General features: G+C 36.3%; 1 protein-coding gene across 1 annotated transcript in view; it reads left to right on the plus strand.

Annotated features, from left to right (window-relative positions):
- The window catches only part of syne3 (spectrin repeat containing, nuclear envelope family member 3), a 64710-nt gene extending 48427 nt beyond the window's left edge, over positions 1-16283 (plus strand). The window contains exons 17-19 of the mRNA NM_001083014.2: positions 7453-7608; positions 8022-8063; positions 15468-16283. Of these exons, the coding sequence (NP_001076483.2) occupies positions 7453-7608; positions 8022-8063; positions 15468-15659 (390 nt within the window). The 3' untranslated portion in view covers positions 15660-16283. The remainder of the gene's footprint in view (positions 1-7452; positions 7609-8021; positions 8064-15467) is intronic.
- Positions 16284-23459: the final 7176 nt, after the last annotated feature.

The following is a 23459-nucleotide window of genomic DNA, read 5'->3' on the forward strand; positions in this document are numbered from 1 at the left end:
TTACTACCTAGATCGCCCTCTAATGGGTGAGATAGCTACTACAGGTAGATATTTCAAATAGTAACAGGAAAACTGTTACACACCCCTTCCCCTAAAGAAAAGAGTTATACAGTTCCATAAAATTCCTTCAACTTTTCCACATGGTAAGTATCACATTGACTGGGTTTATCAAGCATTACCACTCTGTAGTTGACATTATTTACCTTTTTTACAATTTTGCCAGGACCTTGCCATTTCGGAGCTAATTTGGCCATAAAGGAATCTGCAGCTCGAGACAGAGGGTGTGTGAGGATCCAAACCAAATCTCCTTCCTCAAAGGACTTTGGTTTTCTACGTTGATTGTAGTATTTTCCTTGTCTCTCTTGTGCTTGGCTGGTCTTTGCAATCACTTGCTCAAGGAAAGCTTTCTGCCTTTCAAGGGTGTTATATGCTAGATGGTCTGGATTAGGTGGTCTCTGGATCAGCCTGTCTAGAGGACCCTTCAACTTACGTCCCAAAGCAACTTCAGCTGGAGTGAAACCCGTACTTTCCTGCCATGCTGAGTTAATGGCATACCTGAACTCAGGGATCCATTTATCCCAGTCCCGGTGATTGTCATGGACATAAGAGGACAACATTGTTTTTAGGGTTCGGTTTATCCTCTCAGTTAAGTTGGTCTGCGGATGATAGGCAGTACTGAGCTTCTGAACTACTCCCCATCGCTTGCAGGTCTCATTGAGCAATTGGGCTGTAAATTGAGGGCCGCGGTCAGAGACGAGATATGCTGGAGTTCCCCATCGAGTGAACATCTCTTTTGTCAAGATGTTAGTTATGAGGTGAGTTTTTGCAGATCTTAAAGCAAAAAGTTCCACCCACTTGCTGCAATAATCCACAAAGACTAATAAGAATTCATTCGATCGATTACTTTTTGGGAAAGGACCCATTAGATCCACTCCCAGCATATAGCCAGGCTCTACTACGGGTGTTGACTGCAACAATCCAGACAGTTTCGAGATTCTCGGTTTATATATTTGACAAGTCTTACACTGGGTGCAAAAGCTCCAAACATCCTTACGGATTTCAGGCCAATAGACACTGTCAAGTAATCTCTTCAAGGTTTTCATCCTTCCTAAGTGTCCACTCAGTGGATTTGAATGGGCGAAGTGTAAAAACTGTTCTCTCAGTGATGCAGGGATGACTAGTTGGTAAACACACCCTTGATCTTTGTTAGGCACCCTGCGAAAGAGGTAGTCATTCTGTACACAATAAGCAATGCGGCTGGAATCTGTGGTGGCTTGCTTAGCTGCTTCCCATAGAGCTTGCAAAGAAGAATCAAGCTTCTGAGCTTTCCCAATTTCATCCCAGCTGACTGGCAAATTAGGATCAGTCTTGTTAGCCTGGCAGATGGCAATATGACCTACAACCTCTTGCCCTGGTATACCTCTGGATAGGGCATCAGGTACCACATTGCAGGACCCCTTACGGTACTTGACCAGGAAACTGAAACATTGTAGTCGTAATGCCCATCTGGTTAAGCGTGAAGATGGTTTAGGGTTATTGAAAACCCAAGTCAGCGCAGAATGATCCGTCAGTACTTCAAAGTTTCGTCCTTCCAAATACTGCCTCCACTTCTCTACAGCCCACACGACCGCAAGACATTCCTTCTCTGCAGTGGAGTATGATTTTTCTGCTCCATGTAAAAGACGTGAAGCATAGGCAATGACGTGTTCTGCACCATCAAAATCCTGTGTCAATACAGCTCCTAGTCCTATGTCACTGGCGTCAGTCTGCACTCTAAAGACTTTGGTGAAATCCGGGGGCATTAATACTGGTGCTCGTTGTAGTGCATATTTGAGATCATCAAAGGCATTTTGACATTCAACTGTCCAGTTCCAGATTGCATTCTTACCTTTCAGTGCATACAATGGAGCAGCTCGCTCTGAGAAGTGAGAAATGAACCGATGGTACCAACTAGCAAGACCTAAAAATCTCTGTACCTCTTTGAGATTTTTTGGGACAGGAAAATCCTGAACTGCTTTGATTTTAGTGTCTTCAGTCCGTACTCCTTCCTCAGAAACAACATGTCCTAGGTAAGTAATGGTCCTCTGCAACATAGAACATTTCTTGAGATTGAGTGTTAAACCAGAGTCTTGCAATTTTGCAAAGAGTAGCTTGAGATGTTGAAAGTGATCTTGGATGGTTTTTGAGTAAACCACAATGTCGTCAAGATAGACAAAGCAAAACTCTCCCATGTAGTCTCTCAGAACATTGTTCATGAGCCTCTGAAAGGTTGCAGCAGCATTTCGCAGGCCAAAAGGAAGACGAAGAAACTCATATTGGGCATTTTTGGTGACAAAAGCAGTCTTTTTGATGCTGTCTTCATCCATTTTTACCTGCCAGTAGCCAGATTTGAGGTCTAATGTGCTAAATATGGTTGCTCCATACAAGGACTCAAGGATATCCTGAATTTGAGGCATTGGAAACCCATCAAGAGGAGTCTTGGAGTTCAAAGCTCTATAATCAACACAAAAGCGGGTACTGCCATCTTTTTTAGGCACAAGTACAACTGGTGATGCCCATGGAGATACAGAAGGTCTTATAATGCCTTTGTCAAGCATTCTTGCTATTTCCTCATCTATAAACTTCTGTTTGTTGACTGGAACAGGATAGGCCTTCTTTCGCACAGGAATTTCATCAATTGTATGGATTTGATGATGAATCAAGTTGGTTTGACCTAAAGTTTCAGTGCATACAGTGGGCCAATCAAGCATCAGTCCTTCTAGTTGACGTCTATGGGCTTTAGAGACATCAGCTCGATCCACTAACTCCTTTATAATGGTTAGATCAGTAGAAGGCGTTGGTATTAGAGGTAGTGCAAGGTGCAGACTTACTATTAGTGAAGGGGAGGAAGAGGTGAAGGAGTGGATTACCCCATATTCTTCAGGTAAAGAATAGGAAGAATTTCTAAAATCGACTGTGATTCCAGACATCTTCAAAAATTCCAGGCCCAACAAAACAGGAAAAGCCAAGTCACAATCTTTCATTACATATGCTCTGATAGGATAGTCATGTCTGTGGATGGTAGCCTGCCAAGCTATTTTCCCCAAGGCTGATTGTACACATCCATTTGCAAGAGAAAAGGACTGTCCTCTACTCGATTGCAAAACTTCATGATTTGACTTTAGTCGTTTCCAGCAGGACTCTTGAATTAAAGAGTAAGTGCTCCCAGTATCCAGAATTGCTTGATATTGATGACCTTTAATAGTTAAGGGCAATGTTAATGTGACAGGAGATCTTTCACTGATATCAGAACATACAGCTATGTGAGGGTTCGACTGTCGGCCCTTAAAAAATGTATTACCCTCAGTGGACTTTGCATTAGCTTCTTGGTGCCTCTGTCTCCAAAATGATCTTTCTTCATTGATATCTTTTTCTATAAGTGTTCCTACACGTACCAACTCATCTACAGTAGTTACAGTACCTCTTAAAATGCTTGCTATTCTTGGGTTACAGTTCCGTAGTGTCGCTTGGAGAATCTCACGCTCTGTCATGGAAGGTTTCAGTCTCAGACATAATGCTCTGTACTGGTAGGCAAATGTTCGAATACTTTCATCAACCCCTTGTTTCCTTTCTCTGATCCTTCTTTCCACTTCAACATCATGATCATCTGCTAAGAAAGATTGAAGAAAAACAGACTTGAATTGTGTCCATGTTCTTACCCTCTTCTTCTCGGCTACCCACCAGTCTTTAGCTGTGTGTGTCAATACAGAAGGAAGCATGGATATGATCTCAGAGTCATTTAAAGGTTGTACAGCCAGATATTCATCACATCGTTCCAGGTATGTAATAGGGTCTTCCCCATCTAAACTCCCAAATTTTGGAAACTCTAGCTTGATAGGAGTCTTAAAATGTACAGGACGACAAGATCCATGGTCTAATATGGTGTGGCTGAAGTGTGGAGTAGACGTTGCACCCCCAGAAGGCTGGATTAATGATTTCAATTGTCCATCTCTCCGTTTCAGGCAATCCATAATTGCTTGCCCCAACTCTTGAACCTTTGTTTCTAAAGTATCTTTCACTTGGGTACACTCCTTCTTTAACATGGTAGATAACGAATTCTCGAGCTGTTGTACATCTATGGGGTGATCTTGGTACTGTTTTAGCATGTGCTGGACCTGACTCTCAATGACAGCAATCCTATTACTTTGTTCATTCAGCTGATGCTGAATGTCTTTGAAACGAACATCAGAGGAATTTTCAAATGCTTCAACTCTACTTTCAACTTTATGCATTCGTGTGGCCATAATCATTGTTAACAAGCTATCATCATCTTCAATTGTAGGAGGTGGAGGAGGTAACAAAGAATCATCAAAATCCCCTTCTTCTTGTTCACCAATTTCAGGTTCATTTTCCAAGTACAAGCTAGCGAGAGAATGAATAAGGTCTTGAATAGGCTCTCGATGAGTAGTGAAAGGCTCTGAAGAATAATCAGGTAACAAAGAATCATCACCCTCTGTCTCTTTAGCCAAGGCAGCCATTTTGAAGCTACTAAAGCTCTTCAAATAATGTCAACTTTAGAATGCTGAAATAGAGTGTAATGTTAGGACTTTTGAAATTATGGCCTCATAGACACATTAACAAAAACATGACTCAAAGAAAGCAGAATGTATCTCTCAAGAATTCAATCAAATTTTGTCCCTGTTCGGGCGCCAAATATGTAACAACTACTTTTTTTTGAAGTTACGTTAAAGAAATTGAGAGACCACAAAACAACTTTCAGAGATTCATGTGTATTTAGAAATGTATATGACAGCAGGTATGAATAATTATTGTTACACACTGGGGATATGAAATGATCAGCAGTCAACTCATTAATGATCACTATTAGACAGAAATAAGCATTCGATAAGTGTCTTTCTCATTGAATCTAGTATTTATAGCAATCCAAAAAAGATACCAACAGTCCTTAAGTGAATCACATGAAAGATCAAGTTCAGCAAACAGTTCATCAATGGCTGGCCACAGAATCAGTAGGAAAGTGGATGGAAAAAGTCTGTGGATATGAGGATGGATTGTCCAGGTCCTGTTTTGATGACTTAAAGTGGATACCAAAAACCCTCTGCATATAAACAAACATACAATCAAAACCTTGCCAACCCTACACAAAACATATGTACAAAACCGAAATATATACAAAAAACAGGCCTACTTACATCTGAGATATAAGAACAAAAATGTTCCTCAAATAAGGGCATCAACAAACAACAGCGCAGTGAAGAAGCCTTTCCATGTGCTAGGCACCATACTTCCTGCCTACTGCTTCTTCACTACCTCCTTTTAAGCAGATTGGAGACTTACTACCTAGATCGCCCTCTAATGGGTGAGATAGCTACTACAGGTAGATATTTCAAATAGTAACAGGAAAACTGTTACAGTATTTAATTTTGTTTGTTAAGCGCAAAGATTTGTTTCAAAACTATTTCTAAATTAATTTCTAATTTCCAGCAAACGTGTAAATAAACAATATTGAAGTTTGCTTTTACAAACACATCCTGTTCTTATGCCCCAGATGGTGATGAAAATAAACTGAACAAAAAAAACTAAAAAATGTTAATTGGTATGATAAAGTTGAAAGTGCAGTAGGTGATCTTCCACAATGCTAACAGCTTAGCATAAATCTCTGAATAACACTCCCTCCCCTGCCGTCTAGAGCCACACCTCCTTAAACACGAGCACCGCAAAAGAACCCTCTCTCATGTGTTAAAAGCGACTAGTGCTTGTCCGGCGGCGAGCAAGCCAAACTGACATGCTATTTCAGAGTGAATATCAGAGTTGCATGGTAAACAGTATAGGGGGAGACTAGGCGGAATAGCGCTATTTACTTGTGTTTTGTTGTTAAACTAATTAAAATCTACATTATAGATGCTGTAAAAGTCCCTTATGAAACTGAAAATAGTCTTATCAATCTTTTATCAAAAAATTTTAGTGGCTGAACAAAAGTTCTGTGAAGATATAACCCATTTGTAACGACATCAAACGTTACATCAGCTTTGCATAATGCTAAAATAGTTTTAAAACAGAACATTACCTGTCTAAGAGAAATCCTTCAGCCATTGTGTCATCCTTTCTCCTGCATGCAAAGGTAACTCCAATATTGATTCAGGTTTTTTAAAAAAGTTTTGATTAAGCAGGTTTTCACCGATCGTGCACGCGTACCCTCTTTCATAAACGTGCGGCACCAACAGCGGTCGGCGGAGATGCGTACAAACGGCTGCGCAATTATTCAAATCCACATTTGCTGACAGACATATTCGCCTACTTATCGGAATTATGAGAGATGTCGGTCCGACTCTATTTAATTGGATGAACATTTTTTAGTTTTATGCCTTATCCAAAATATAAAAATACATATAAACACGTTTAGATCATTTACTTGAATAATTACTATTGGACTGTGAAGAGACTTTTAACCAGCACAACAAAAAATGCTTCTGAAGACAATCACCCACTGCACCTTTAATAACTATTAGGAAAACAACATTTAAATTGTAAACAATGTAAAATGTTTTTGTTCACAGACTACCACAGATCATGCATCCGCTGCGTAAAACATATGGAATAGTTAGCCGTGTATTTCGTGTAGTACATTTATTTCATGCAGTGCTTGTTTATCTCAATTTGACCAATCAGATAAGGCCTTAATGTCTTTATCCCCGCATGACCAGTAGTTGCTGTTCTGCTATTGGCTGGAGCGGCACAAAGGTGAACCCAGAGCTAATTATAAATACTTATGGAGGAAAATGAGGAAAATTACAGCAAGTCCGAATAGTTTTTTTTATTCATTAATGGTGTTTTAAAGACTAAATGTTTTTTACTATGACAAAGTTTGTAAGTCTGAATTAGAATTAAATAGATCTGAATCATTTATTTTACCTGTTTATTTTAATATCAATGAATAAATGATTTAAAAACATGGCTAATAAAAAATAGCATTCTTCTAGTGGATTTTTATTTAATAAGAAATATCATAATCGCAATAAACAACAATATTATTGCATTTTGCATAGTTTTCCAGTATCGTGCAGCCCTAATGTACTTTGCATTTTGTTATTTAGCAGACGGTTTTATTTCTTTTTATATTATTCATCAAAAAAACATCTTAATTTAGAATAAAAACTTGAGCCAAATCAGAATATAATGATTGAAAGATGCTTAAAATGGTGATAAAATAAAGTAAAGCAACCTTGATGAGGACAAGACACTTTAAAAACACTGAAAAATCTCGCAGACTCTAAACTATTGATGCGTAGTTTGCTTGCGTCACAAAACCACAAAAGCTTGTTTGATCATATGCTTGACAAGAAGTTGTCGAGGCAGGATTGGGTCAGTTTTAAAATGAAAATAAATGGATTATGATCCAATAATGAGCACACATCTTCAGGTAGCTCTGTGTTGTGGTTTTTTTCCATCCAGGATTTGCGTGCAGGTGTAGTCTGGGGTCAGAGTCAGTTCCAGAAACTGTTGGAAGATCAGCAGCATAGATCAGTGGAGGACATGGAGCTGGAAGAGCTGCGGTATCGCTGGATGTTATACAAATCCAAGCTCAAAGAGGCTGCTGATCTGAAAGAGGTACACACTGAAAATCTGTTTATTCTGCTGTCAATGATTTTAAACTTTATTTGGTATTGTGTGTGTGTGTGTGTGTGTGTGTGTGTGTGTGTGTGTGCGTGCGTGCGTGCGTGCGTGCGTGCGTGCGTGCGTGCGTGCGTGCGTGCGTGCATAATAAATAACCCAGCATAAATGAGGTTGCTTTAAACTTTTTTTGTCTTGTGATATAAAAAATTCTTCTTCTTTTAGTTATCTTTTGTTTTGCAAAATGGTGAACACAATTTTATTGATGAAAACCAGGACAGAGCCATTTATCAACTATACATGAATTCTCCATTCTCCAATGCAGATGTTGCTGTAGTAGCATGTGCCCACCAGAAGGGGGCAGCAGCCTGTAGCCGTATTTAACTAAAACAAATGTTTGTGCGTTTCAGAGTGTCGGTGGACAAATACAAGAGCATGTCCGATCTGGAAAGGTAGGCTTTATTCTTCAAACAAATACCTTCATGCTGTGAGGAGCTTGTGTTTAAAGTGTGTTTTAAAAAAGAAGACATTTGAAGCCTTTTTGCAAAAGGAAGATATTCTCTTTTCAACTTTCAAGTAGAATTGAACGCAGTGTTTATCCATTGACACACAACTAGTGCGGGTGGAGTTTGTTTCTTTAGAGTATTCTTACAGTGTAAAGGCTGGTGAATAATAATTGTGAATTGATTTCATGTAATATATGGGAGGGTATTTGTATATTTGTTATCACTTAGCATTAAACTAGATACAGTTCTCAGTTCAGACCCAGTTCAGAGTTTGATCTGATCTTATGAACGGAATAGCCTACTCAAAGCAAAAAAAGCAATTATTTCAAAACTGCAAGGTGATTATATAGACCTATATTCACGATTTCACATAAATGATCATGCCAAAAATAAATTATTTCCTTTTCTTCATAGCAAATTAACATGCAACTTGACTGTTGCATAAAAAATAACAGGTTAAATAACAAAATGAGATTTCATTACAACTAAAGACAAGTCAAATGAATATGAAAATGAAAGAACTGAAACCAGCTTAAATGTTCTTGAGTAAAACTTGTCGTAGTAATGTACATATGTAGAAATAAGTCATGTACAAAAAAGCGTTTTGAGAGGTCAAAGCCACCGTACAAGCGACAAGCTAAATACAGATAGTATTTTTCCTGAGGCGATTTAAAGCAAAATACACAATGCCACTCTATCAAACATATCCACAATGATAAGGAGCATAATCACTTACTGAAATATTGATGCACAACAATACCGCACAAAGAAAGGACAGACTTTTAAGAAATAAACAATGTGAGGTAAGCTCCGTTATGGTGCACTAGACAAATCTGAACAAGTTTGACCCACGCATGTGCGAGACAGGCAGTTCTGTACAATAACGTAATCTATCGGCCTAATTTTGACATCGGGCCAATAACGATAACATTAAAAATATCCATTTACATATTTCCCTTGCACTTTTCGCAGTGCACTTTATTCCCACAGAAGCTCATTTTAAAGGACAAATGAAATAAATAATTCACCAAGAAATGATAATTCTGTTCAATTCAATTCAGCTTTATTTGTATTGCGATTTTACAATGTCGATTGTGTCAAAGCAGCTTCACATAAATGGTCATAGTAACTGGATTAGGGTAGTTCAGTTTTTAGTGTTTAAGTTCAGTACTGTTCAGTTCAGCTCAGTTCAGTGTGGTTTAAAATCATTACTGAGAGTCCGAACACTGAAGAGCAAATTCATCGATGCGTAGCTCTACCGATCCTGAACCATGTTACCATTTACTCATTTTTTTTTTACTTAAATTGAATACAAAAGAAGATATTTTAAATAATGTTGGAAACATATTTATTGACTTTTATTGTGTTTTTAGTTCATAATATGGATTTCAGTGGCTATTCTTCAAAATATCTTCAATTGTCTTCAACAGAAACAATAAAAGTTTTAAAACCTGGAGTAAATGAAGAGCAGTTTTGAATGTACAATACCTTTAACTGTTTGTTGCAATTGTTTTTTTATTGAATATTGCATTTCGCACTGAAATACATCAGTAAAATAAGCTGTGAATGGTGTTTCATGTTGACTTAAATCGTTCATAAGCCTTGGCAAGTGAGTTGAGACCCTTTCCGGCTGGATTAGTAAGGACGGCTTTTGAAAAAGAGCTTCATAAATAGCTTTTTTGAAATCCTGGACCAAAGTACCATCTCGGCCCCCAAAAAACAAATGCTATTTTTTGGCTCCATGGGCCACTTGGAAACATGTAGGCAGTTTCACCACAGCGTTTCTCTGGGGAGTCTGTTAATCTTTCTGAGTTATTTCTCTATTTTCGCAGCGTTCACACCTTTTTTTGCACCTCTTCTCTCACTCCTTCAGTCTCTGGCCATCTGTTAGTGTCGGTCACGTCTGCTTGAGGAGAGACGCAGGTGTCCTGCTGCTCACTGCTTATAAAGGCTGTTCTGAGTCTGACTGCATTGTTTACATAAGCAGATAACAGTGCATGGAGATTGTCGTTTTGCTCATGCAGCATTTCTGTGCTATTATCAAGACTTAGCACAGATGCTTTGATTGAACTTGTTCTGCAAATATTGTACAGCCAAAATATTAGAACATCTGCAGATGTAAAATTATTGACCCTTTTTAGCCTCTAAAACATGAATTTATAAGGTAAAGTCGTAGTGCTTTTCTACATTTATAACTTTAATATTTGGTATGTATCAGTGGCTTTTAAATCTAAACAACATCCTTTTTATAGAGTCAGTAATATATATATATATATATATATATATATATATATATATATATATATATATATATATATATATATATATATATATATATATATATATCACATCACACATTATATACAATATAAAAGTTTGCCTTCCAGAACCAAACTGTTGCCCTTTATTATAACCCATAGTTTATTTGACAACAACTAATTTAGTTTTGACATAATATATTTTAAATACACACTAACATCCAAAAGTTTGGAAACCGTAAGATTTGTTAATGTTTTAAAGGAATTACATTCTGCATTGTTATTTGATCAGATTTATAGAGTCAATACAATGTACATTTTAAAATAAAATAATTTCTCATTAAATGTAGTTTCAAATAAAGCTTATTTCAGTAATAAAAAGCTTTATATTCACCATAATTACTCCAGTCTTCATTGCCACGCGATCCTTTAGAAATCAGTATAATATCAAGTGTTGCTATTCCATAATAAGCTGTTAAAATTTTTACAAAATCACTAATAATGGTTCTTTAAAATTATCTGTTTTCTTGCTTCATAATATCATAGGAACAATGATACATTTCACTTTTAGGATTAGCTGATAAAAAGAGAACGTACAAAGTTATAGTTTTTGTTAGCAATATTTAAAAAAAAAAAAAAAAAATATATATATATATATATATATATATATATATATATATATATATATATATATATACAGTTGAAGTCTTAATTATTAGTAGCAGTTCTTAATTTTTTTACAAAAGCATTTTCAAAAGGTCAAAATTATTAGCCCCTTTAAGCTATATTTTTTTTCGATAGTCTACAGAACAAACCATCGTTGTACAATAAATAACTAGCCTAATTAACCTAACCTGCCTAGTTAACCTGATTAACCTAGTTAAGCCTTTAAATGTCACTTTAAGCTGTATAGAAGTGTCTTGAAAAATATCTAGTCAAATATTATTTACTGTCATGATGGCAAAGATCAAATAAAGTAGTTATTAGAAATGAGTTATTAAAACTATTATGTTTAGAAATGTGTTGAAGAAATCTTTTCTCCGTTAAACAGAAATCTAGGAAAAAATAAACAGAAAAATTAACAAAAAATAAACAGGGAAAAAAAAAAAAAAAAAAATATATATATATATATATATATATATATATATATATATATATATATATAATGTAATATAAAAATTAGACTGTTTTAAACTGCATCTTGTCCACTATGTTGTTCAACTGTCGTGAAAACTGTCATCACTTTTTGCTGTCTTAGTGATCTGTTATTATCATGAAGGGTAAATAAACATTCTCCACACACCACAATTGTCTCCGTCACTGACCAAATACAATTATCTAATTGTGAAGATGACACCTCAGTTGACAATGACGTTCTCTTTCAGCTGCTGTAATTGCAGGCTGCGCACATAACATCTGTAATTATTTGTTTTGATCGAGTATATTTTTCTGTTTTCTGATGATTGGATGATGTGCATCTTCTATAAGGACAGTCAGTTGTTCTCTGCATTCCAGCAGACCTGAACACTGCCATCCTCACCTTTTAGCGTAATCACAGTCTCTTGAATAAAAGCTGTCAAAAGAAAAGTGTGCAAAGAGATTTGGGTTTTTTTCATCCACCCACATCTCCACCTCCTCACTTTCTCTTACTTCTGCGCTCTTTCCTCAGCTCCGCTACAGAGGCGTTTAATAGAGAGGGGTCGTATTCAGTTCAGATATTTCACGGCCCGATGGCGGCTGTGGGTGGACATTCACTCCTACAATTCTACAGCGGCTTGAAAAACTTCATTTACACGTTTACATTTGTCTGAGACAGTTTTTCACCAGCCGACAGATTTTTAAATATGTTCATATGTGTTATCATATGAACGATTATTTTGACCAGTATTGCATTTGATTTAATATCCAGTTTTTAAGACCCCTTATCCTGTGTATGTCAACGAAGACAAGTAATAATGCTTGATAGTGTGTCCAATACAGTATTAGTGCAAAGCTGACTTATGCTGATGTTTGTATAATTAGCAAATTGCATCACTACTTACATCATCAATAATTCATTTTAATAATTTGGCTGTAGGCGACGCATTGGCGCAGTAGATAGTGCTGTTGCCTCACAGCAAGAAGGTCGCTGGTTCGAGCCTCGGCTGGGTCAGTTGGCGTTTCTGTGGGAAGTTTGCATGTTCTACGTGCGTTTGCGTGGGTTTCCTCTGGGTGCTCTGGTTTACCCCACAGTCCAAAAACATGCGGTTCAGGTGAATTGGGTAGGTTAAATTGTCCGTAGTGTATTAGTGTGAATGAGAATGTATGGATGTTTGCCAGAGATGGCTTGCAGCTGGTAGGGCTTCCGCTGCGTAAAACGTGTGCTGGGTAAGTTGGCGGTTCATTCCACTGTGGCAACCCCAGATTAAAAAAGGGACTAAGCCAAATGAATGAATTTGGGTGTAAAGTCTAAAGAGGACTATGACCCTACAAAGTCACTAGATGTAACCCACATTATTCAAATGCAAATAAGAAACTAAATCTGAAACTGCATAGCGCTGTGAGAAAAAGTGTTTGAAAACCGTGAATTCTGCAGTGTAGCAAAATATCCTGAAGGAGAATGTTCGGTCATCTGTTAGTGACCTTAAGCTGAACTAAACTTGGGTTCTGCAGCTGGACAAAGACCCAGGTCAATGGCTGAAGAACAATAAAATGAAGACTTTGGAGTGGCCTAGTCAAAGTCCTGACCTGAATCCAATTGAGATCCCTATAAGATATATAGACCATTTCAATGTGGTGATGTTGCTGACCCATGAACATTTCTTGCTTGTTCTCAAACTACTTCACAACTGTAACAAGTCGCAATTCAATCCTAACTTAATATTAAAACAACTATCATAACATTATTTATTAATTTGTGGCTCTTTTTGGATTCTCGGAAGCTGTAGAAATTAAACATGTAAAACAGGAAATAAATTGGGATCAGTGTTTTTGTTTACATCCCTCAAAATGGTTTACATGGAATCCCAATGGGGAAAATATGGAAACATTGATGTACCTGATGTATCCTTGCTGCTTTACCTTGGCCTGTCACATGACCACAATCTAAGTGCAGCCGTGTATAATATTGTGATATTTTTTGCAAATGCAAGTGTTTATTTAGCCCTACTGTATATTGCTAATGAATGTGAAATGAGTGCCGTGTCTGTGCATCAAGTCACAGGGCCTGAATTTCTAACAAAGGGTTTACTTTGTAATCTCCTGACTTCATTAAGGAGTTAGAAGAGGTTTAGAGAGGATTATTTTGCCCTTTTATTTTCCACCAGGAGAGATTTCAACAGTTCATTAAAGCACAGAATCTACAGTATGTTGTTGCAGGCTTTTCAAAATTAACTTTTAAACTCAAACAAGCACCTTTACACTTACAATGTATTGTTTTATTTTGCCACTCATACCAATGGTTTGGGACTTGGTTGAAAGATTGGGAGATCACCACAAATGTATTTATTTATCATTTTTGCATTCTAATTTGCTCAAATAAAAAAGAAAAACTCCAAGATAGTGTTTTTATGACTTTCCAAAAACAAAATACATGAGACTGACATCAGCCAGAAGCGAAAACAATGTCAAATTTACTATAAAGTTAGTATAACCTTAGATGCTCTATTAGAAACACCTCACATAAGCGTAAACTATTTTTTATTTATTTTTCTAATTTGATGCAAAGATTATATAAAATAAAGTGTAGCTTTATAGAACACTTTTAGTACATTTTTGAAATCTAAATATTTTGATGGTCTCTAACGCATTTGTATGAATTTAAGTTACATTGCATCTACATGCCAACTAATACTCATTAGATTATAAGTAGACTGTCAGGTTGGGGTTGGGGTTAGTGTAGGTTGACATGTACTTGCAAAGTTTCTTATAGACAGTTAGTGTTGAAGAAACAGTATCAACAGAAATTAAGCAGACAGTCTACTAATACTCAAATGAGATCAGTAATTGGCATGTGGTTGCAATGCTTTTAGTCAACAAAATGTGCAATAGGGACTATCAAAATAAAGTCTTACCAAACTTGATAATTTAAGATGCTGATGACTCTTGACAACATCTGAAAATTTCAGAAACACTGTATTTCTATAACATTTATAACGTATCTGAAAATTAATTAAAAAACAAAGTCAATAATGAAATATCAATATAATTATACTGAACTTGATTTTAATTTTATTATCATTTTAAAATCAAGTCATTAAAGAATTATCAATACAATTCTACTGAACTGTAAATATCAATATAATTCTACAAAACTCCATTGTAATTTATTGTAATTGTAAGTAATTTGATCGTATTTAATTGTAATATACAAATTGTAATAATAATTAAAATAATTATCTCAAAAATTTAAATTGTCTCTTATAATTTACACAATTTTTAGCTGAAGTCATGGTACCTGATGTGTTATGATTTATGAAATGCAACTCAATAGCTACTGGTAAATTGGGGATTCAAATAACATATTCAGGCAAAACAAATTTAAAAATCAGTCAATGACAAAAACACAGAGCAGTCGTAGGAAGCAAAATGATTGGTCTGTGCAAGGAACTTAATGTTTAGCTTATGACTGTAATTTTGTGCAGGGCAAAACTTTGTCCCAATCACATCCAAAATAAGATTTTGTTTTGACATCCGTTCAAGTGTGTTTACTGTGTATATTTATTCTGTATAAATAAATAGACACAGTCATGCATATTTTTAAGAAAATGTTTATTTAATTTCCATATACAATATATACGGTGCAAATTATTTGTCAGTTTAAATATCTATGTAACAAAATTTTTTGTATGTGTGTGTATCACATACTGTATACATAATAAATAAATTTAATACACATATATTATGTCAAAACAAACCTTTAATTTTGGATGCTATTAATTGCTATTAGTCTTTTTCCAGCACTGCTATAACTCTTTCATTATTTAAATTTTACAGGTAATCATGTTCAGTTTCTTGCATAAGCTGATTGATTCAATGCCTGTCAGCATCAAAGCACCTGTAGAAACTTCCACTCAGCATGTAACAGTGTGTGTGTTTCGTGTGTGTTTTGCAGGCGAGCAGTGGTCCGGGCTTCTTGTATCGTGTGTGTCGCGTGGCTCTTCCTCTCCAGCTGCTGTTACTGGCTCTGCTGCTGTTGGCCTTCTTGCTGCCCATGATGGACGAGGGCACCAGCTGTTCTCTGGCCAACAACTTCGCCCGCTCCTTCAACATCATGCTCCGCTACGACGGTCCTCCACCCACTTAAAACAAAACACTCCAATCTGTGCTTCTTTTTATTTAACCTATATATGTATGTTTTATCTTTGTTTTAAGTCATTGATTTTATTCCTGTTACCATTCAAAGTTATTTTATTTTTGGTTCTCAGCTGGTGTCATTATGCCGTACACCCACCGGTGGACCCAGCAGATCAGAAACTGCGTGTGCGTGCGTGCATGCATGCGTGCGTGCGTGCGTGCATGTGTGTGTGTGTGTGGGTGGATATATGGCATAGACACTCACAACCTGCTCGACATGATTCAAGCTGTTCATTTCTCCACAGGCATTTGGAGAAAGCAGTGCAGCCTTTACAAGGAGCGAAACATTTCCTTAAAGACATCTTTTACTCAGGATCACTTGTGTTTTTGGTAGTTCATCTGCGTTTTAAGGGATTGTTCACCCCCAAAATAGAATTTCTGTCTTTATGTATTTACTGTTTTCATCCACCATATCATATCTTTGTTCTATGGAGCCCAAACCGAGATCATTTGGAATAAACACAAATTGCTCACATGATGAATGTCAATGGGGTCCAAAATTGTGGGATTTAGTTTTTTGGTAAGGAATAACAATAGTTTTATTTTAAAAAAAGATGTTCTAAAGACTATTGTGACCTTTTATCTAACAATTGTTTTTTGTTTTGTCACAATTGTTAATTAATGTCCCACAATTCAGGCTTTTCTTGTCAGAATTGTGAGTTTATATCTTGTAATACTGACTAATACACTTAGAAAACAGTCAGAATTTTAAGATAAAAACTCTTTATTGAAAAAAAAAAAACTTAGGTTAGAAACTCTCTTATTTTACTGATTTCAGGTTTTAAATCTCACAATTCAGATTTTTCCTCTCAGTATATATCTTACTATATCTTGCAATTAATTGTATTTTTCCTTTAAATCCTGACTTTAAATGTTACAATTTACAACTTGTTGCTTAATGCAGTGTTGTGATTTAGGCTTTTTCCAAGAATTACATGATATTGTTAAATATTTCTCAAAGAAAAGGTCAGTATTGTGGGGAAAACCTTCATATTACCATGTAATTTTGTCTTTGTGACAAAGTTTTGACCCTATTGACTTTTATTTTGTGGACACAATTAAAAACAAGACATAATAGTAAGTAAATAATGACAGAAAATTCATTTTTGCTTGATTTATCCCTACTCTCTCAGAAATAAAGGTACGCGAGTTGTCACTGGCGTGGTACTTTTTCAAAAGGTACAAAATTGTATCTAAAAGTTCCATTTTAATACCTCAAGGGTACATATGAGTATCAAAAAAGTACAAAATTGTTCAAATTTGTAGGTACTAATATATATACTTTTGAGATACCAATATGAATCCTTCAAGTAAAAACATGTACCTTTTGTAAAGCTACCACCCCAGTGACAGCTCGCGTACCTTTATTTCCGAGAGTTTATGATATGACTGTGGTATGTCTTATTTAAAGTTGTGGATGTTTTTATTCATACCACTGTTGTTTGTTATTTTACTCAGGCCACTCAAAAACTAAACTGTGTTTGATATAGGACGTAACTATCACTGTGCTGCGGGTATTGATTTGAATGCAGTGATAAATAAGGCTTTTAAAACTGTCTTTATACATTGCTGACCTCAAAGAAGGCGAAACCAATGCACACATTCATGTATCACTCCAAAGCAAAGGTGCATTCGTAACAGGCTTTTTTTACCCGTTTTGGACATTGTTGAGTTTTGGTATGAGCTTCTGATTGTTATTCTAGGTTACTGTATACGTGTGTTTTGCAGGCATAGAGTATGGAGTAAAAATAGCCCTGTTTGGGGGAAATGTCCTTTTTTGAGCAGAATTTTGGAACTCAAGACCTTGGTCGGTTTTTTTTTTACCTCCTTATTTGCAAGCAGTGTCTCAGCTGGGATTTCTGAGGGCCTAAAAGGAGCAGAGTTTAGTTGTTCTTTCAGGACCACTTCTTTAAGGTCATAGTTTAATGAAAGGAATGCATCTATTTTTGTCCAAAAATGAAGGCTTGTCTAACAAAAACAGAGATGGCAAAGGTCAAAACGCTCTTTAAAGTAATAGTTCACTCAAAAATTAAAGTTCTGTCATCGTTTACTCATCCTCAACTTGCTCCAAACTATTTTGAGCTTCTTTATTCTGTTGAACACAAAGGAAGATATACTGAATAATGTTTGACAATCATCGACTTCCATAGTATTTGTTTTTTGTTCCTACTTTTTTTTTCTTTTCAGAATATCTTGTTTTGTGTTCAACAGAAGTAAGAAATTCAAGTTTAGAGCAACTTGAGTGTGAGTAAATGATGAGAAAATGTTTATTTTTGGGTAATCTGTCCCTTTAAATGCGTCTTTGAGTTTTATGATTGCAGTGTGAGACAATATATAGAGGCCCATTGCATGACTTTTCAGCTTGAAGTATTATTACACATACGCACACCATGCTGTAGCGAAATTTAAAAACTTTTATACAGACCTCTCTCATATGATAAACCAGTTTTCCGTTAATATGCGATGTACCATTTCATGTTAAATGCATTCTCAAAGGTGCATGGTCAGAGAGAGAGACTTAACCCAAGATATGCTGCATTTTCTCTAAGGAAACTAATATTGAAGCTCGGCTCTTCAATTCATTGCACTGCTTTATTGTTTGTACTGTATTTAATCCTCTTCATGTCAATGCAAACCCTTTAATGAGCCTCTGTATATAGGCGTTATTAATGATACTGCAAAATGCTAAACTCCAAATCTTTGGTTGAACGGTTCAGTTGTGTTAGCCCTAAAGATCTTTTAACGTATGCTAATGTAGCTAGTTTACAGCACAGTGTGCATGGGAAAGTTGACTTTCATTTGGGGAAAAAACAAATACTGGAAATTGTTTTAAATAGCAGCAAGTATAAATGATCAAAAGCATGTAAAAATCACAATAGTCATGACTTAATTCAAATGCATGAAGACAATGTATTTAAAGACGTTTATTTTATTAATGTATTTTGGATGAGACGTATAATCTTATAATCGGTCTGATGACTATATCCCGTATGAAGCATATAACCAGTATTTTTGTATTTTACTCCAGGCAATAAACATGCAGTGCATTTTCAGTGCTGTTTGTGTTTCTTTTGGTGCTGTGGATTTGAGATTGAATAGATAAACGTGACTCGATATCAGGATTGCCATTGTGAAAGGCAGTGATCATAATTTAGCTGGAAACGTATCTGTTTGTCTCTATTCATCTTAACTTGTCTAGCCAGATGTGTAGTGATAATGAAACTCAAAACCAGTCTGCATTGTGTGAAAAAAAACACGGAATTGAACACAAAATAGGCCTAACAAATAAGATGTATTCTGATTGAATACAGTAATTATTAAAGTGCATTGTGGGATTGATTGAGTGCACTTTAGAATGTTCATGTGGTGGACACCACTAGAAATTGTTGCTCCCTCAAATAGTGCACTGTTGAAGCGTATAGAGCTATGGCAAGCTGTTTTGACATATAATTTTTAACCTGTATATTTATACTAGTATCTAGTATATAATAAACTAGTGTGGTGTCTATTTAATAGGTACTACTTTCAAGCACTAATATCTAATAACCCTGCTGAAAAAAAAACAGCTGTTTGGCTGGTTTTAGCTGGTCAATCAGCCAGGTTTTAAAGGGGTTTTGGCCCTTTCCAAACTTGTTTCCAGTCTGGTCTTAGCTGGTCAGGCTAAAAAATGATCAGCTAAAACCAGATTGACCAGCCTGGACTTAGCTGGTTTTGGCTGGGCTCCCAGCCTGGCTAGGTTGGTCAAGCTGGTTTTAGTTGGTCATCTCCTGGCCTGACCATCTTAGACCAGACTGAAAAAATAGCTGGAAACCAACCTCAAAAACCCCTTTAAAACCAGGCTGGTAGGCTGGTTTAAGCAGTTTTTTAGCAGATAGATAGATACTAGTATCTATTAACTAGGTACTAGTATCTTATTAATAAGTACTACTACCTAATTATTAATTACTAGTACATAAAAATAGGTACTAGTCCTAACTAGAATACGTACTGGTCAAAACTAAACAATTGATATCTCAGTTACAGCCTTTGCTGTCAAGCTCTAAATTGAGCTCAGGTACATTCTGTTTTCACTGATCATTCTTGAGATGTTTCAGCAGCTTAATTGGAGTTCACCTGTGGTAAATTCAGTTGATTGGACATGATTTGAAAAGGCATACACCTGTCTATATAAGGTCCCAGGGTTGACAGTGCATGTCAGAGCACAAACCAAGCATGAAGACAAAGGAATTGTCTGTAGACCTCTGAGACAGGATTGTCTCGAGGCACAAGGCTGGGGAAGGTTACAGAAACATTTCTGCTGCTCTGAAAGTTCCAATGAGCACAGTGGCCTCCCTCATCCGTAAGTGGAAGATATTTGGAACCTCCAGGACTCTTCGTAGAGCTGACCGGCCATCTAAGCTAAGTGATCAGAAGAGAGGAGCCTTAGTTAGGGAGGTGATCAATAACCTGATGATCACTCTGTCTGACCTCCAGTGTTCTTCTGTGGAGAGAGGAGAACTTTACAGAAGGACAACCATCTGTGCTGCAATCCACCACTCAGGCCTGTATGGTAAAGTGTCCAGACGGAAGCCACTCCCCAGCTGAAATTTACCAAAAGGAATCTGAAGGACTCTCAGACAATAAGAATCAAAATTCTCTGGTCTGATGAGACTAAAATAGAACTCTTTGAAGTGAATGCCAGGCGTTACATTTGGAGTAAACCAGTCAGCGCTCATCACCAGTCTAATACTATCCCTACAGTGAAGCATGGTGGTGGCAGCATCATGCTGTGGGGATGTTTTTCAGCAGCAGGAACTGAAAGACTAGTCAGGATAGAGGGAAAGATGAATGCAGCAATTTACAGAGACATACTGAATGAAATCCTGCTTCAGAGTGCTCTAGACCTCAGACTGGGGTGACGGTTCATCTTTTAGCAGAACAATGACCCAAAGCCATACCTGTCACCATTGGAATGTGAAAATAAGGGATATCCCCACCATAATAAGGGACAACCCCCTGTCCCCCTTTAAAAAAATCTCAAATTACTAAATATGTTCATTTAGAGCTGTTTGATTGTAAATAAACAGTTAAATGGTCAGCAATATATTTTATTATTATTATTTACAAAAGAAAAAAATAAATTATACATTAGCAGCAAATACATTAACATCTAACAATATAATGAAGGCATTTGACTGCTTTAACTTTTTATGCTAATTTAAGACAAAATTTGTTGTGTTTGGAAAAAAACCCCACCAAGATTGGCATCTTTAGATATAATTATTATTAGTTATGTATATATGTCTGTTCAAACACGCCCCCAAAACCCAGACTTTTGCTCCACTTCATATCGCGTGTACAGAATCGTGGGCAACAGCACTTATCATTTGTCAGCATTTATCACTGTGGAGTGCATCAGCTGACAGTCATGCACCATTGTATGACTGTTTTGAGGATTGCATAGGAGGGGTGACGGCACCTGTAATGAAAAGGAAGGGGAATCGTGCCATTTTTATATTTATTTCAAAGTGTTTTTGTGCCTAAAAAAAGTGAAGGCACAGAACAGACTCGCATTTAAGAGCAAGGGGTGTCCCCTGGTGGTTCCGCGGAATGGGTTGCATATAGGGAGGCTCGGCTCTTTATTGTTTCTTGCCACCCTTCAGAGAAACACTGAAAATACGGGAAAATACCTTTAAGGGGTGATAGCGGGATAGAACTATAAATTATGGGAGAATCTGGGGAAAAACGGGAGGGTTGACAGGTATGCCCAAAGCACACTGCCAAAATATCAATGGAGAGGCTTCACAACAACTCTGTGAATGTCCTTGAGTGACCCAGCCAGAGCCCAGACCTAAATCCTATTGAACATCTCTGGAGAGATCTGAAAATGGCTGCACACCGTCGCTTACCTTCCAACCTGATAGAGCTTAAGAGGTACTCAAAAGGAAAGGGCAAAAATTCCCAAAGACAGGTGTGCCAAGCTTGTGGCATCATATTCAAAAAGACTTGAGGCTGTAATTGCTGCAAAAGGTGCATCAACAAAGTATTGAGCAAAGGCTGTGAATACTTATGTACATGTGATTTTTCAGTTTTTATTTATTTGTTATAAATTTGCAACAAATTCAAAACCTCTTTTTTTTTATTAACATTGTCATTATCTGGTATTGTGTGTAGAATTTTGAGGAAATAATTTAATCCATTTTAGAATAAGGCTGTAACATAAAAAAATGAGGAAAAAGTGAAGCGCTATGAATACTTTCCACATGTACTGTATCAAATAAATAAGTACAAGTACCTATTAAATCAGTAGTAGTACCTAATAAATAAGTACTAGTATAATATGTACCACTATCTAATGACAAAGCAGTGGTCTCTTATAAGAAAAACTAGTGTCTAATGAGTAAGCACTTGTATATTTAAAAAAAAGCACTAGTATATGAATAAGCACTAGTAGCATGACAATAGATGCATTGAATGTCGAATCGGCTTGCCATAATAGGGGGTGATATACTGTAGCTGTAGCTTCACATCGTCACATACCCTGATGCTCAAAACTTCCAAGAAATAGTAATACTTGTCTTTTTTAAATTAAACTAAAGGTAAAAAAAATGTGTGTTTTTTCACTTAAATTGTTGGAGGAACGATACTTGGTTTCCGCTTTTGGGGTTTAACAGCTAAAACATTAATGCAAATTTGAATGATGGTGGCAATAGATTTATTTAAATTTGATATTTAAATAAATAGATAAATTAGGTGGATTTAAATTTGCTGTGAATGTTCACAATGTCCTTTATCTGTGTGCTTAATTTCACAACTCTTTACTGTATTGTTTTGTGTGCTGCCATAGACTTGAGAAGGGAACAAGAGTATGTTATTTTCTTCAGTTAATTTAGTGCTTATTGGCAGAGATTTGTCATTTTTTGCTTTGCCTCAACACCCACGTGTGGTCACCTTAGATTTTTTTTTCTGACATTAGTTAATAGAAAGAGAAAGTTCTCCATGAAGCAATTTGTGCAGCAGCTACTGTATATTTTCAGTCACCATTAGACTGGACAGACACATGTTTGGTTAAACATTGGTGATAGCAGAGTCTGTTTATTGACATAGTCTCAGTGTAGTCAGGTGAATGTTTGTCTTTGAGGTGTGTGTGTGTAAACTCTAGTCTGTTTGGCACAAAGATACATGAGTGTATCTGTGGCTTTAATGTTAAAGCAGAAAGCAGAAAATTGCATGGCCTGATTTATTCAGATGTGTTTGGTGTGAGTGTGTGAAAGAGTCATCTACACACCCACAGCCACACATTTAACGCAGTCGTCTCCTTCATTGCAATCCAGTCTGTTTGCTGATGCCCAAAGATTCAGATTGATGTAGATTGGAAATCAGCCATTCAGGTGAAAGTAACGGGGTTTGAATAATACAGTGATCCTTTACCCACATTCATTTCATTGGAGAGTGACTGAAACATCATATTTGTAGTTCTCTGCCCTTTAAATGCTTACACATTAACCAGAAACTGAGGAAAATGAACTCTTTATCTCCCAAACAAGAGATGACTTTGCATTTCTAATTTGTGTATGGCATGTTTGAAAGGAATTGCTTTAACCAATTCCTTTTTTTTTTTTGGTAATAAAAAAAATGTTTAAATATATATACACACACACATACATACATACATACATACATACATCATACTAAATGTACAAATATATTTGGTTAAAAATAGTACTAAAGTAATAAATAAAACTTAGTACTAAAATTGATCAATCTAAAA

Source organism: Danio rerio, chromosome 17 (genome assembly GCF_052040795.2).
Source record: "Danio rerio strain M-AB ecotype USA chromosome 17, GRCz13ab, whole genome shotgun sequence".
NCBI lineage: Eukaryota > Metazoa > Chordata > Actinopteri > Cypriniformes > Danionidae > Danio > Danio rerio.